At 45.5% G+C, this 16534-nt stretch overlaps 1 protein-coding gene across 1 annotated transcript in view; it reads left to right on the plus strand.

The window, feature by feature from the left end:
• Positions 1 to 2131: 2131 nt before the first annotated feature.
• LOC149347455 (uncharacterized) overlaps positions 2132 to 16534 on the plus strand; it is a 36202-nt gene continuing 21799 nt past the window's right edge. The window contains exons 1-4 of the mRNA XM_089587127.1: positions 2132 to 2513; positions 5419 to 5775; positions 9560 to 9741; positions 13863 to 13957. Of these exons, the coding sequence (XP_089443253.1) occupies positions 2261 to 2513; positions 5419 to 5775; positions 9560 to 9741; positions 13863 to 13957 (887 nt within the window). The 5' untranslated portion in view covers positions 2132 to 2260. The remainder of the gene's footprint in view (positions 2514 to 5418; positions 5776 to 9559; positions 9742 to 13862; positions 13958 to 16534) is intronic.

Below are 16534 nucleotides of genomic sequence, written 5' to 3' on the forward strand. Positions count from 1 at the left end.
CGCGCAGTTTTGTGGCCGTGCGGTCTAACGCGTCGCTCCATCTTCCTCCCTTCCCGTTACGGCGAGGTTTAGGTGTCCACCGAGATATGACAGATACATTTCCTTTCCTCAAAAACCAATTTACCGACGAGCAAGGCGTATTTGTCCGCGTTTCAGATTGGTCCAAATTGTCGTCACGCCGCTGAGCTGGACGCCATTTTCTCAAAAGTAAAAGGGAGGCGTTCAGAAAGAGTAAACACGGCGGCCAGCGGGGACAGCGAAAACGTGAAATGGAAAAAGACGACACACGCAAAATACAAAATCACAGATCTCGACCGATTCATTCGCAATATCATCGTTTTTTGTCACGCTGATGACAAATGTATTACCCACGAAGCCTGTCGGCAATGCATTTGTTATTTTTCGCTCACCACAAGCAACGCACTATTTTCTGTCACGGATGCAGGCTGCGCAAAAAAGAGCGCTAGCTTTGACAGCGTTGCACCTGATGTATGAAACGGAGTATAGTTTTGAAAAATGGAAAGGCGCAGTAGCTGTTTCACCGTTTCAACTCTCGGTGGACACCTCAACAGCACCATCACAGAATGGAGGAAGGAGGGAGTTAAAGGCCAACCCCGGGATTTTTTGAACATTTTGAGGTGATAATCATACCTTATTTCTTAAGAGTCCTCTGGCTCCGATACAAAAAAGAAAATGTTTTTAAAATATCAGGTAGACGTATTTTTTAAACTTTTTGTGACCACGGCGGCGACCAGCATTGGAGCAATGCGAAAGCAAAACGTCCACATACTATGTCGACGTCGGTGGCTGTTCTGACGTCCATGCACTATATCGATGTCCACGGCTATTTTGACATCTAGTTGTATTTTTAGCGTTTAGTTAATGAACTAAATATACCTCATCAACCAAATTTTTCCCACGGCGACATTTTATCACACATATCTCACAATCGTACTTTCACACATTTATCTTGAGAGAACGACGTAATCGTGCGGACAAAATTCGCGGACACTTCTTGCTGACAAGTCAGAGAAATATAATGATTTCGCATTAAAAAAAAAAAACAGGAAGCTGAACATGGGTTTCGTCTAAACAATGATGTCACGACACACCGTTTTTGGCCTATCGCGTGCGCGTTGATTGGCTAAACTGGCAACTCAAAGTGAGAGTATAAACCGTAACTTCTCTGAAGTAACCAAAATCCAGCTCAAATTTTGTCTTTCAGCAAACACTGAGTGAATATCGACGGCCGTGCGTGCAGTGACGTCACACACACAAAGCTGTCTGTAAAAATCCCCGATCGAGGCCACCCGGCCAATTGGAAATCTTAAAATTCATTTGCGCTGCTACAAAACACCATTCCGCTGCGAGACTCAGCCCGAATGACCTGAAACCTACGGAAACATACCGTGAAATTTCCATAAAATCACAACAGGTAGAAAAAACACCGCAGTTTAGAATAGACGTGCGCCATATGGAGGTCTCTGGAATAATTTCAACCACCTGGAGATCTTTACCGTGTACTGACATCGCATAACGCACGAGCGCCTTCTGCGTTCTGCCTGCAAAACGCGGCCGCCGCGGCCGGGTTGCATACTGACATCGTGCTGACAACGCACCAACGTTTATAGATATTGCCGCGAATCTTTGTAGTGTTTGTTTGTTCATTCTTCAAAGCTGCCGACACGTCGCGTTATCACTTTGTTTGCGATGCAAGATGCGCCTAGAATTATCTCGACTGATCGCATCCAGGCGGAGCCAATTATACGTTATTCCAGAATGTTCTACTAACTTTCCAAGCTTTATCTCGAAAGTTCGCTATCGGCTTTAAAAAGAGCACGGCCGAGAGCGGCGGGCATTCTGTTCGACGGTCCTCTGTGGGCGCAAGTCAGCCCGAATAAAGAGATTTGGTTAGAAGCCACTTTCGCTGTATTTTTGTTCACCGGACTGCAGCCACCACTACGTGACAACATACTTCAGTTTCGAAACTGCCGCGTCCCCATGAGCGCGTTCAGGAGTATGACACACAGCACGCTAAACGTTGCAGCACGCTGGCATATAACTGCCCTGAATAAGTGTGGTGTGTAGCGCCGCACTTTTGTAGCGGGAGAAAACAGAAGCAAATCTTCGTCGTGTCCGGATGGTGTCTGTTGTTGTTGTGTGTCCTTAAACCTATCGCTGGTATCGTTGTGCGGCGTGTTCCGCAGCATGTTCTCGGCGAAAGCTCACGGCTTCTCGAGACCCACGTGAAGCGTCGCAAATGTCTAGCTACAGCCTCCGGCCCAGCAACCAGCAAAGAAACTTCCGCGAAATGGCGCAAATCATGGACGCTGTGGTGACGCCGAAAGTGGCGCGCTTCCGCGATCGGTGCAAGCCTCCGATCGCCGAGGACATTTACGACGAAATTCTCCTGCTCATGGAAGAGAAACTCGAGAGCGGAAAAGTCGCCAGCCTGCTGACAGTCAGCGAGAAGGCTCGCAAGTACTGGAGAACGCACGGCCGCGAATTTGTAGGTGGGTGCGCTTTAGTGCGGCGGCGTCACTAAACCTAATACCTGCATAATGGGGGCTGTCCCCTATGTTGTCTGCTACTTGAAGTCGCAAGCAGTCACTCCAGCTGCTTTGCGATTGCTTTTATGAAATTTTTCCGATAATACATATTCCCACTTTATGCACTGTGGTAGTTAACGGCGATTTCGCTGTCTGATATCAACGCGAAGCAGTTCATTTTACTTCCGTCGTCACGCGCGACCGGCAAGTGCCCAATACCTGTATCGATGCTGTGGTGTCGTGGAATGAAGCGTCTGCTAGCTGAACGCTTGCTCGTCTGCAAACTTTTTGTAAATTTTTCTTCCGATGTTTTAATCTTCAGAATTTGAAAACACAGAACTGGCGATTTCGGAAGATGACAGTGGCTGTTAATATGCGGATTTCACGTTAGTGCACACCTGCTGAATCTAATAACGATTGCGACCAACTATTGCATTCGCGCCGATTTGACAGATAACGCAGAGATATAATTTTACGCGCGCCTCGCGAACTAAGCGGCGAGAGAAAAAAATACATGTAAACAGGGAAGATTTGAATCCACACCTGCATTCCCCTGAATAAAAACATTATCCTAGCTCGCCTGGACCTTGCAAGACGTCTAAGCGTTCTGACACATGCAGTCATCATGCATAAACGCAGCAGGTGAAACTTATTTAATTAGTCACTAATGAATTTTATTTAAGGCGTGTATGCGTACGCCTTGGTTGTCCGTCCCTCGTTTGCATGCAAAACTGCATGCTTGGAGACAAGAATTCTTTCTTTGCCTTAAAAACAGCTAAGAATTCTTAGTTGTTTTTACACAAATAAAAGGCCTTGTCATGGCTAAGTCGTCAATATTTTTGCCCGTAATTGCACTTCGTTTAGCTTTGCACTTTTTCTGTAAGCGCCGTACCTGAAGAGAAGTAGACATATTGCTATTGAGAGGATTTTCCGCGTTTTTGATGATTATATTGTTTTTGTACAAAGTAGGCAAGTAAACAGCACCCATTGGAGCAGTGTAAGATAGACAGTTGCAACAAGATATACAGGCATAGTTGGTAATAATGACTACTTGCATAGGTAATAATATACATACCAGTGTCTGCAGGATTATCCATGTATGAAGCAGTCAAGATAATTTTTGTTAATTCTAGAATGGGCGGCGGCAGTCCTCTCAAAAGGATTTGATACAACACTTTTTCATGAATCCGCCTTATCTGCACGAGGTGGTTGGCTTGAAACCTACCGAAACCCACTGCAGAGTATCAATGCAGCCCGGATTCGCCTCTGGCAATTACTTCGTGAGAAAAAAGACAGAACGTGTCTATTAAAATATTATTTGCTGTCACATCATAACTAAAGCTCAAACATTTGCATTACGCACTTGTAACCGCCCTGTGATGTCTTTTTTTTTTACTCTTTCTAGCTCATAAAAAAAATTTTTCAGAGTAAGCAGTATCTGACATCGAAACACAGTAATCTATCAATATTTCAGTAGAGGCCAATGTCAATTCATTCTCAGTGCCCCCTTATAGGTTTTTGCGCGAATAAATAAATAAATAAATAAATACTGCAAGAACTTCGTCTTCATCTCTGTTTTATCTTTGTCAAGAATGCCCTTTCGTGTGTGCGGCCATAAAGTCATCTGTACTGGTTCTGAGTCCTGCAAAGGTGAAGGAATGGACGCGGAATTGTGAACGAATTGGTGGACGCTAGCCTTCAGGAAACTTTCAAGTGTTTTGACTTGTGACAGATATAAAAAATGCTGAGCCATGAAAATTTCATGATGAATCTCATCTTTGCTAATGAGGTGAAAAGTATCGATAAAAGCCTGAGCTTAAATTCTAATGAGGCTTACGCTGAAAGTCTAGATATACAGTGCAACTTTTATATAACAAAAAGAGGTTGTCTGGCCACTAAGTAGTCCCACTTCTGAGATGACCTCCCCAGGTATAGCACCCAACATTAGAATAGTGTTATAAAAATGTTATGTAAGTTGCAGTAATATTACATGTTGCATTGTAAGTTTACATTAACATTAATAATTAACATATAACGTTATACATTATATAGGAAACGTTACTTTCATGTTCTAAACAAACATTGGTTTAATATAATCTTCTAAATTTTGTTATAATGCTAGAGTTGTAACTACAACATTGCACATACATTTCGAGCACTGATTTCCAGACCATTTCTCTCTGTTCGTAGAGTAAAGATGTTTTTCAACTAACAGTACTTTGTAACCACATCTCTTAGATAGTGCTCGCCATAGATTGCATGAACAGCCCCATCATTTAGTCACAAAATTTTGGTTATTACCCATTCACCGCTATCACTCTTGGGACATCCCGCAGTAGTGAGTATATAAACTCGACTTCGTGATGTCCATTTGGAGGTGAGTGAATACGAGTTGCATGTTGTGCTGTAGTGTAGTGGAGCTGAAGTGTCGCCATCACTGCTGGTTCTTGCAAAGTGTTGTAGGTTGTGTGCCATCACAACTGGCGGGCCTGCATGCATGTGCGGGGCTGCTTCACCATTTTTTGGGGATGTTCCATTTGTGTTGTTTACATGTTTCATGAATGTTTGGGGAAGGTTGTTCTAACATTTATATGTAACATTACAAAAACGTGAGAAAAGAAGGCCATTAAGTACATTGAAATAACACTTGAGCATAACAAGAATGTAACATTATCGCAATATTTCGGTGCTACCTTGGTCTATGGCCCATTCCACCAGGTCTTGCTGTGCTTCTTTGCCCTGGAGTAGGCATTCCCAGGAATCCAGGTCCAGGGCTGGCATGAGCTTTTTGGAGGGGGGCTTATGAGCAGGCCCTCAACTAGAAATGTAGCGACCAATCCTGCAAATAAGAACGGCATGCACGCTGCAGACCTGGTGGACCTCCAGGAGCAGCTCGGCCGTCCATCCAAGGGCATCCTGCTCAAAAATGGCCGCGCCCTGCTCTCCGAGTCACTGGCCGAGGAGGTGGTGGTGCGCTATGTGGCAGAGCGTGGTCCGCAGAGCGTGCAGCGGGACATGCAGTCGCTCTTCGAGCTTCCGCTGCCCCTGATCCAGGCGCACGTGCAGCGGTCGGCCAACGTGCGGCTGGCCAAGGACCGCCGATACATGCGGCTCAAGTTTGAGGAGCGCATGAGCGAGCTACGGCAGCAGGCACTGGCCGAGGCTGCCGCGGCCGGCGCGGAGGTGAACAACGGCTCCGCAGCCGTGGCTGTGTCAGTGGGCGCAGGTAAGGAAGAGGGAGGTTGTTGTCAGAATTGCGGATAGCTCAGCTCGTTGGAACTATATCCTCGTCAGACCACACATACACTGTAATATATACTCCGTTTCATACATAGCAGGCAATGCTGCGGACGTTGTTGAAGTAGTGCGTCCGCAAAACTATATTACTCCGCCACATATCATTCATTCTTCTCAAAACTCCGGTCATTGTTTGGACAAATACAAAGAGCGGTATAAAACGGTGTAGTAGCTTTGAAAATCACGCTTGAAGCTGTGAGGCGCTCAGTGTTCGGACTGTCTGGCCGTAATTTTCGCGGAGTGTGAATTACTTTTTGGGTGCAGATTTAGTAGAAGCGATTTGCCCTACCAACCATGTATCATACCGCCACGTGTACTTTTTGCGTCTCGGAATCTCAACGAGCCACAGTACGAAAATGTGGCAAGAGGTAAAACGAAGTCCAGGAGGTGCCAGTCACAGCACTGAAGATTTGTCGCTACGAAATATGTTTGTGTTCGCTTTGGTTGTATGGCGAACTACTTTTTGAGTGCTGACTTAGCCCGCGAACTGGTGCACTAGCTTTGGCAGCGTTGCTTACTATGTATGAAACGGAGTATACATTTGTCTTTTACAGAATTCTTAAAAAACGCATCACTCCTGCAGCCTAAGTGCCATTGGAAGTCATAGGGCACCGATTGTGCTCGTATGTAGTCAGCTTTTCAAAAAGTGTAGAATGATAGGGATGCTCTAAGCAGCCTCCGAAATTTGGGGATTTGTCTAGACCAGATTTCTAACCCGAGCTGCCGAACAGTGCCCAAGTTGCTGGCGCTTTTCCGTGACATTTCTTGTAGTCTTGATTTCAATACACCTTCTGTTCTGCATGCATTTAACCATATATATGCTATAAAACGTTCTTGTAGGTTCATGTAGCCCCGAAGACCTTTAGCAGAGAGCATGGTTAGAAAATTGATAAGGGCATAACTGTTGGACCTACGGAGTCCAGATTTTGTGCGTATATTCACAGGACAACCGAGGCTTAAAATATGTATTTGGTAGGGGTGTGTGAATATTCGAAATTTTCGAATATAATTCGAATATTATATTTTTAGTATTCGAATTCGATTCGAAATCCAAGTATTCGTGTTGTCTCGAATATACAATGTGAGCACCGGCGTTCATTTCGGTCCGCAAGCCCTATTGACAGAGACAACAACAAGGCGGCGCCCAAAGCAATGCGCATTCCTTCCTCCAAGCGCCATGGCGTAGCTGACTGCGCTGGTGAGCTTCTTTGCGGCTATACCTGCGAAGCTGGTATAGTCAGAGCTGTGCACGAAGTACCTCGCAATATGTGCCAGTTCAGTGCCAAGTGAGAGGGCATTTTCTGTGGCTGGAGGAGTCGTTTCAGCCAGAAGGGAACTACTTCTGCCTGACCATGTGGAGCAGCGGGTTTTCCTTCACGACAACCTTTCATGTTCATCCCAGCAACGCGCGTTCGTGCTGATGGCAAGCTAGCCTTAATCAATGCTGTGTACCAGCCATCTTCTCTGATATTTCCACTCTTCTAAGAATAATGTTCGAGACTGATACTTTTTGTGCAGCCACACACACCTTTTGTGTTCATTTAATCATCGATAGTTGAACTGTGATGTTCTTCGGTGCTCAAATAAATGTTTTGTAGTGGTTAAATGCGTCTGTCCTTGATTATTTGATATTCGATTCGATATTCGGAGCCAAGTATTCGTATTCGATTCGTATTCTAAGAATTTGATATTCGCACACCCCTAGTATTTGGATGAACGCTTACAGGTTGAACTTTTGCTTGGGTCTGACGAGCATATATTGCCTTTTCGTGTGAATTTAGTGTAAATATGACATGTACAGGCAGCAGGGATCTCTACAGGTCAAGGACCTTCTTCCAGCTTTAATTTTTGAGGCAGCACTTGTCCTGTGGCAATCCTTCCTGTGTGTAATTGTCCGTTGAAGCTGAATTCACTTAACATTAGAGGTTGTTAGCAACAGACGATTTTCATCCTGCAAAGCAATGCCAACAGTTGATCGACCTGGAAACTGTGTGCTTCAACGAATCGGATGTTTGCAATAAAACCAGAGCCCAGTTACGCTGCATCATTGCCTAAATGCATTACATGGAGTAGACATGCCAAGAATAACAAGAGCAGATCAGGCAGTATTTTGTTGTTAAGCGTTTCAATTCACTCTGGTGTGACGTGTTAATTCACTGTTATGTCATGATTTTTAAACAACTTAGAGTACATAATGTTAGATAACTACCAAAGTATTTATAAGACATGTTGCCTTTGCATTTGCACCTACTTAAACGTAAACATGTGAGAAGTTGCTGTGACTATAACCCACTCAGAAGACGTTATTTCGATTTTTGCATTTTTTTAAAATTGGGTGCACATTATATGTAGATGTTCTAGCTTGTCCTCAATAATAATTGTATGAAACATAGCCTAAGCTAGTCTTTTTGTCTTCTAGTCTATTGCATTTCTACAGTTAGTGAAACAACTTTTTAATGGTAGTGTGGATTACTTCAGCGGGAACAAAACTTCAACCATGTATATCCACTTCACTTCAGCTGTCTCATTGCTAACTTTGCGGCCATATCTTGGCTGCAGTCACAATTGGCTCGTCATTATGGCAAGGCACTGGAAGCAGTAGGCTTGGACAGGACTTGTACCATGCAGAACAAGAAATGGCTGCTCTGACCCAGTGTACACCAGAGAAATGGAGACAGAGTCAGGGCTGGCAGAAAGGAATCGGGTGATGTGATAGGGCTGGAAAATTCACAAAGATTGAGTGACAGCGAAGGATGTAAAAGATTGCGGTAGTTTAAGAGACTACTAGGAGCGGACTCTGTCTTGTGGTAGACTAAACTGAATGAACTCCGATTAAGATGGACGGCGTTCAGCTACACTTATGAACAGCTTATCTTGGCAATGAAGGGAAGACTACAGGGTCATAGCTTCTGTAAATATGTCATTGTGCCGAATAGTTCAGCCTCACAATGATGCGCCTGGCCGCATTGCGCGTTGCGGTCTCCGTGGTAACTCCACTCTGTCTCTGATTTAGCTGGCGCCATCTATGGAAGCTTCTTGTTACAAGAAATGCCTAGCAGATTTGTTGTACTCATGAAAACTGTTTTCTCCCTGGCATTCTAACTTTGAAAGTTGGCAGTTGCGTAAGGAATATGCCTTAGATAATGAGTATTGAGAATGCACTGTGTTTCAAGAGCAAACTATTAACTGCAAGTGGGGACTATGTTCCATTGTTTAGAAGGTAGGGCATGTTTCGGCTCCATCGCTTCCACTCATTTGCGAGAAAGAGTTGTTGCAGAATATGGTTGGGGCCCGTATTCAATGTCACAGCCCAAACAACATATCCAAAAGAAGAACAAGGACAAAGGCGAAGGAAAGACGTGATAAGCACAGCACTCTGTCTTGTTATCCTTATAATCTATTCATGCTGTGATCTTCAGGAAGGTGTTCTATAGTCAGATGTAAGTCAACAATGCAGTGGTGAATACCATTCAAAGGAAGTCCTGCAACCTGTGGTATCAACCTATCGTCATGGCGTCTCAGTCAACTACCTTGCACCTGCTGGCATGCACCTTTGAGCGACAGTGTCAGATGCAACGCTGTTGACCTTAACATTATGATGATGATAGGTCGATGCCACAGGTTGGAGGACATCCTCTGAGGGGAATTAGCGACTTTGGTCACGATTTATGCGCAGAAACTGAGTTCGGCTGTTGTTGATGACGATGTGGCAGGCGCTGCAGCAGGTGTCACCACCGCTGCGGCACCGGCGGCCGAGCTGCCCGTGCTGCTCATCAAGCCCATGCCCAAACGAAAGGCCAAGCCCAAGAGCCACGAGCAGAAGTTGCGGGACGCCGCTGCTGCGGCTCGAGCCGCGGCCGTCCTGCAGCCGTCACCACCCGTCACGTCCTGGCAGGTTGGCTCGCCCTTGTGTGAATTGAAAAAGAAAAAAAAAGATATGGTGTTATCGTTCTATTGCTCATTTTTGGGTCGTTGCTGTAATAGTTCTAGACATGGTCGCGTAACGCGTTTATTTCTTTGTTGCCATTTTCGGATGGATGAAGAGACAGGAGGAAGCGGACCGCTAGGTTGGTACGACATGATTACAAAACAAAACAAAACAAAACATGAGCAGGGGACAAGACATGGAGAGAAGCAAGCAGGACGAGCTCAGGTCCTGAGCACGTCCTGTTTGCTTCTCTCCTTGTCTTGTCCGTGCTGAGTTTTTGTTTCGTAACCGCTTCACAACTTTTAAATTTCCCGCGTCTCCTCCGGAAGTTCGTACGGCCTGCAAGGATTTCTGGTGATAGCAGACGACGCGGCGTGCGTGAAGTTGTGAAGCCGTACTTTAAGCCCATATCGGAAACTTCAGTCACCTTTTTTCTTTCGCAGCTTTGAGTGACGCGGAAAAAGTCGGCCTTCTGACGAGAAATTAGCTGTGTCGGTGGACGAGGCATTTGCATTGAAGCGACCGGGGTAACCATTAGGCAAGCACTTCGGGTTTTAAAGGCGCAGCGCTGTAATTTTTTAGGCGTACACTCCCGCGCAAAGTTATTCCTGTTACGTTAGTTCTTATCTTTGTCCCCCTTGCTTATCCGTGCCGTTTTCAAATCTACGTACTTTTGGAAAGGAGGAAAGCGTGCGGCTAGGTACGGCTTGGTGGCTCTCGATAATCGGCGCGCGCAGCTAGACATCAGCTGACGAGCCGAGTAGAGCGGCGCGCTTGCTGTCTCGCCCTAGGTGTGCAGTGTTCGCCGGTTGTGTTGCCGCGATATTTTGTGTCCGGTGTCCCCGTCCATCCACCGACAGCCAACAATGACGGCCGACACTCCCGACGTCGTGCCTGACGAGGTACGATCAAGTTGATTCTTCGCAGACCGCGTCGTTTGATACTCGCGATCGCCCGCGATCGCGACGGAGCGCGCACAGATCTGCGGTGGCCAGCGATGCGCATATTCGGTCTTCACTGCTGCAGATCGCACAGTCGTAATGCTGCTGCCAGGACGGTTTGCTGATCCATAAATGATAGCGTATTGCCGGCTTCAGATCGGATGAGACCGCGTGTGCGATAACGCATCACGTGTTGCGGAGTCTGGAGGGCGATCGAAGGAGAGCTTACACTTGCGATCCGGCGTTGCGAGTGACGGCGATGCCGCGTTGATCGGGCCCTTTACATGCTTGAATTAAAGAGATGTCAATTTATCCTGATTATACGAGTCGCGGTGCAAGTTGCTGTACCCAGCAAACCAAAAACCCCTCAGAGACGTCTAGCTAGACGCCTCTGAAAGGTTTTTGGCTTGCTGGGTACACATGCCGTGGTGTCTATACAGTGGATAAGCCTGTGTAAGCGTTTTGGGGCCTGTCCATGCTTCCGATGTGCAGTGCAGATGCTAGTTCTGCAGGTTTTCCTTTTGGGTGAAGGTATCCTTCCCCGCGCTATTTTGTTTTGCAAATCAGATGATTTGCAAAACAAAATAGTGCTCTTTTGGTCAAGAAAATGCTTGTCATATCGAGAATTCTGCATTCGTAATGCCACTTCGATAGTAGTTTATCTAGAACTATCACTGAGCAATGCAGAAAAAATATTTCATAGGAAATCTGGTTGATCTTCGCGCGCTAGGCGATCACAAAGTGGTCAACTCATGTAATGTGGTCAGCATTGGTTCTGTATGAAAAGGGTCTTTAATGCGTCAGCATTCGAGCCCACATTCCACAAAAAGAAAGGCGGTGTTTGCCATGAAATTCGCTGATTGGTCGAGAGAGGTCTCGTGACCCTGTGACGTCATTGCAGCCTGTCCACTGGGGCCGGTTGCCCCCCCCCCCCCCCTCGAGTTGTGAGTGCTGGGGCAAGTGAGAATTAAATCAAAGGAATATAGACACCAAATTTTAGCTTGCATGTTTTCTTCTTTCAAACCGTCAATGCGTTAGACATTGGTATACATGGAGCATTATAAATTATTTAGCGGCTGTAGGTGAATACCACATGGTGATTCATGTATACTAATGTCTAACGCATTATATTGAAAAAGAAAATTAGGTGCCTTTAGTCCTTTAATGACTGCTAGAGAGGTTGCGTGACCTGGTGATGTCATCACAACCTGCATATGGCAGAAAGAGAGTAAAGGGAACCAAGAAGAAATAATGGCAGAAAAATTCTGTTCGAACAAGTTCTTCGCTTTGGCCAGACCTCAGTAGTAACAATGGTGATCTCTAATGCTGTTGCATTCCACTTTTAAGGTGCATTAGTAGGTATCCCCCAAGTTTTCTTTTGGTTGCATTTGCTTACTTAAGTGGTCTGTACCCCGTTTTCGGTGTTTTCATTTTTTTCCTACTTGCTGTAAGCTAGTCGAATACTTGTTGGCAACAAAATTGATGATGTCCAGAAGGAATAACCCAAGTTTTACTTTTACGATACCACTGCTAATCATGCAGTGTAGTCAGGCTTGCATCCACGGAGCACTGCTCTAGAAACACTCATTGTCTTTGGAATCTTGTGGTGTTTAGCTTCACTTCTGGAGCTGTGAGAACAGCTTTAAAGTCTTCACCCTTGCGGATTTCAAAGCTGCCAGACTTCATTCCTGGCATTGGTTTTCAAGTTTAACTTTTGCGGGCATGGGCTACCTGCCCTTCACCTAACTTGTTGCGCACCTGCCACGGTGGCTCAGTGGTTACGGCGCTCGCCTGCTGGCCCGAAAGACGCGGGTTCGATCCCGGCCGCGGCGGTTGAATTTCGATGGAGGCGAAATTCTAGAGGCCCGTGTACTGTGCGATGTCAGTGCATGTTGAAGAACCCCAGGTGGTCGAAATTTTCGGAGCCCTCCACGACGGCGTCCCTCATAGCCTTAGTTGCTTTGGGACGTTAAACCCGAATAAACCAAGCCAAACAAAACCTAACTTGTTGTATCGCTTCTAGCCAGATCTGCCCATCATTTGGCTGTGAGTCGTCAAACTGTCTCCCATACCCATTAGTGGCATCTCAGAACAGTGCAGAAATGAGGCTGTGTTCATAGATGCTGGCTACATCCCATACATTGGGTCACAATTAGTTGATGTAGAGGACTGGAGGCATACCAGTCCTAATTCTGGTTCATTGGCACTGTTTTGCATGCAACCATAACAGGCCATCAGTGCATGCAGCCATGTTACCTGATTACGGATAACTTACCGTCATGCACTGACCGATTTCAGTATCCCTCAAATTTCGCATGGTCAGATTTTTGTGCAAGGCAGCTTAACATGCTCACTGCATTCTGGGTCACCAGTGGCTCATGTTGCATATTCTTGCTGGGTTGCTAATACTGAGTCATGTGATGAAGCCGTAAGGCAGGTCTGATTTTCAGAGATAGTGAAAAGCACGCATGTCAGGTCACTATTGCCGTCTCATGGTGCTTCAAGAAGCTGGCTTCAACAGTGGCTCTCTGGTAGGGTAGACCACTCCGCAGCCTAGAAAATTGAAGGTTGGTTCACTTTTGGGCCATGATGCACAGAGATTAGGGCTCCAAAAATTGCTGCCAGAGTGAATGTGTTGACAGCTAACTAATCTGCAGGTCTCTGCCACCAGCATAAAGGCCTCAGCAACAGGCAGGCTCTTGCTTAGAAGCGGGCTTTTATTAAGGCGAAAGCCTTTACTGGCTCATGCTGTAGTCAGTTAACAAAGGGTGTCACACACGTGTAACTCCAAAACTAAAAAAGATAGAAGAGAACCAATGGTTGCTTCAGAGAGAGGAGGAGAAAATGAACCTAGAAGGCAAGTTTGATGACTGTAGGTTAATCAGTTAATTAATTATAGGCAAAAATGCTGAAGCTGCATGGATGTCGATATAGTCACGAGAATGGTGTGACGTCACATCCACCGGAAGTCGTCACGGACGGCATAGTGTCCTTGGCTTTCGCCTCTCAACACTTTAGTTGCCAAAGTGTCCTCACAATTTATTGTTTTTATTTGTAGTTTGTTTGCTATGAATTAGTTTGGCATCATTAAGTACAGCTGGCCATCACAAGTGTGGGTTCATCCCCCCTTCCTTTGGCTTTGCCCAGGAACACCCTCGAAACCTGATTCCCGAGCTGTGTCGCCAATTCTACCATCTAGGGTGGGTAACAGGCACGGGTGGAGGGGTCAGCATCCGGCATGGGTGAGTGATTGCATGGTGGATCTACTAGTCAAGCAACCGCATTTGTCATGGTGACAGTTAATGCTCATGAAATAGTGCCAAAGCATGCTTGGTCCGTTGAAATATTTAAAAAACCTCACTGTGCGATAAAAACATTCCCCTAAACATTTGACCAACACTATGATAAAAGACGGTAGTGCGCACGCAGTATTACAAGACTGGGTTTATTGGTAGCCAATCATTCTCGCGGAGTAAGAATATTGAACCCTCATTAATGGGACACTGAGCCGATATTAAAGTTGGCCTGTGTATATGGTTTACTGCATTCTTGGGGCAGTGGTGCTGATTTCACTGATGAGACTTTATGATGTAGAAAGGTGAAAAAAATGGAATGCAGTGGTCACTACCATTGGCCAATTTTCCAAGAAAACTGCGACATTTAAAGAGTTTTTTTTTTTTCTCATTCTCACTGAGGCTAAGCTGTGCTGCCATTCATTTCAAAACAGCGATCACGAAGTCCCGATCGGCCCTGACGTCATGACTTTTAAGTGAGTATTAGGAAAAAGACAGCATTCGATATTTTAAAACCAACCTTCTCCAGCTTGAAACAGAAACATTTTCATCTGGGCTTTAATTGTAGTTAAGTGCTTGCTTCAATTCAGTTTCCGTTTTAAATTAAAGATTTGTGGAGAGCCAAAATCTTTGCAGTGTGTTGTGGTGGAGACAGCAGTCCAGCAGTTGGGAAGACAGTGAAAGGCTTCTGAAAGAAACTCGTTATTGGGCTTGTTAATGGTCGCGTTAGTTTGGGGCGTGGGAGCCCCGCATGCGAGAAACCTCTCAACACAGTTGCTGGGTGGAGACTAATAGGTTTATTGCAGTAGAGAGAGAGTGTGTATGCAAAATAAAGCACTTCCGCTGCTGTGGGAGCGCGGATGGTCACGGCATGGTGCCAGTCAGGGGGAATGGGGGAATGCGTTAGTCGACGGGGCTGTAGGGATCAGATGTCGTCGGGAGAGACGCCTGCTAGCTTTTGTGGCAGCGGCCGGCCCGCGCTTGTTTCTTGGAAGCGGGCGGCGAGTATGCGCGGACGAGGCAAGGCCTGCTGGAGCGGCCTTGCGTCGCTTGGTCGACGAACACGACAGGGCTGACCTGTCCCCAATGTAACATCCATTAATATAATTACTTTTGGCTCAGTTCTGTTTCAAAACACTGTTGTTTTGGTCACTCGGAAGTACCATACATATCATTTGGGCCTGAAAGTTTTGGAGGCAGATTTTTTGTTCACTATTCGTTTAACCATTTCGGGTGCCACTTGTTATTTCTAGGCAATTCTTTAAATTTTTTTCACCCTGAATACTCTATACAGGCATTGAGAAAGCCAATTAGTCAGTTTTACGACAAAGAACACAGATGATTGTTTTTTCCCAGACAGGTAGAAAATTTTAAACAAAATGTCACAATGGCTGTGAACTGTAACACTAAAATGCCTGGATTTGTCGGGTGAGTGTACTCAAGGGACTGCGGTGTTATATACTTTCTTTTGAAGATTCACATGTCACTAGACATGTGAAAGAAAAAATATCATGATTGGTGATAAAATCTACTTGCATGAAAATGACAGAGGATGTGCAGCCAAGCTTACTAATTTGAGGACTACTGTTTATTGCATTTGCTAGCGAATATTGTTAGGACGAGACCGAAATTTGCCTGAAACAACGGAATCACTGTTTGGTGTTCCACACTTGAAAATAAAGTTGCAAATGCACAATGTATGGAATAACGCTCATGCTTTTGCATTTGTTAATAGGGCAGATGATATAGGGCAGGTGCCAAAGCATCTGTCATAGGGCAGATGCTTTTGCACCCAAACAGCATCTACCATAATAGGGTAGATGCCATTTTATTTATTTATTTATTTTGGATACTTTCCAGGCCAGAAGGCATTACAGAAAGGAGTGGTAAGGTACATAAAATAAACTGCATGTTATACAATATTATTTTACAAAACGGCAGAAAATACGGTAGTCTTGACATTGTAGCTGTCAGAAATGGCAGCGATGGAGGGAGGAAGGTCGTTCCAGTCTGCGCTGGTTTTGGGAGTAAATGAATTATGACACACTTTTGTTGTGGAAAATGGAACAGCAACTTTAAACATAAGGTCAGAACAGGACGATATGTGTGACAGGCGAGCAGAAAGATGATCCTTTAATACAGGGTTAATACAGTTGATGCTTGCAAGTGAAGACTTGCCAGCTGTGAAAGAATAAGTGACTCGTGATAAGGGAGTAATTACTCATTGACATCCACCCAAGCGCAGCCATACGGCTACAAGGGAAAGCTGTACAGCTTTCTCAGAAACCTCGCAGTTAAGGAAAAATTTGTCCTGGTCCGGGGTTCGAACCCGGGACCACCGCTTCACCGGAGCAGTCGCTCTACCAACTGGGCTAACCGGGACGGCAAGCTTATGGTAGGGCGAGAGTGAATTGATCAATAACTCGAAGTGGGAACTGTTTTGGTCAAATGTTTGTAGCCGTAAGGCTGTGCTCGGGTGGACGTCAATGAGTAATTACTCCCTTGTTACAAAATCTACTCCACCTT

This window comes from Amblyomma mixtum, chromosome 4, assembly GCF_055824585.1.
Source record: "Amblyomma mixtum isolate Tamu chromosome 4, ASM5582458v1, whole genome shotgun sequence".
NCBI classification, from domain to species: Eukaryota; Metazoa; Arthropoda; class Arachnida; order Ixodida; family Ixodidae; genus Amblyomma; species Amblyomma mixtum.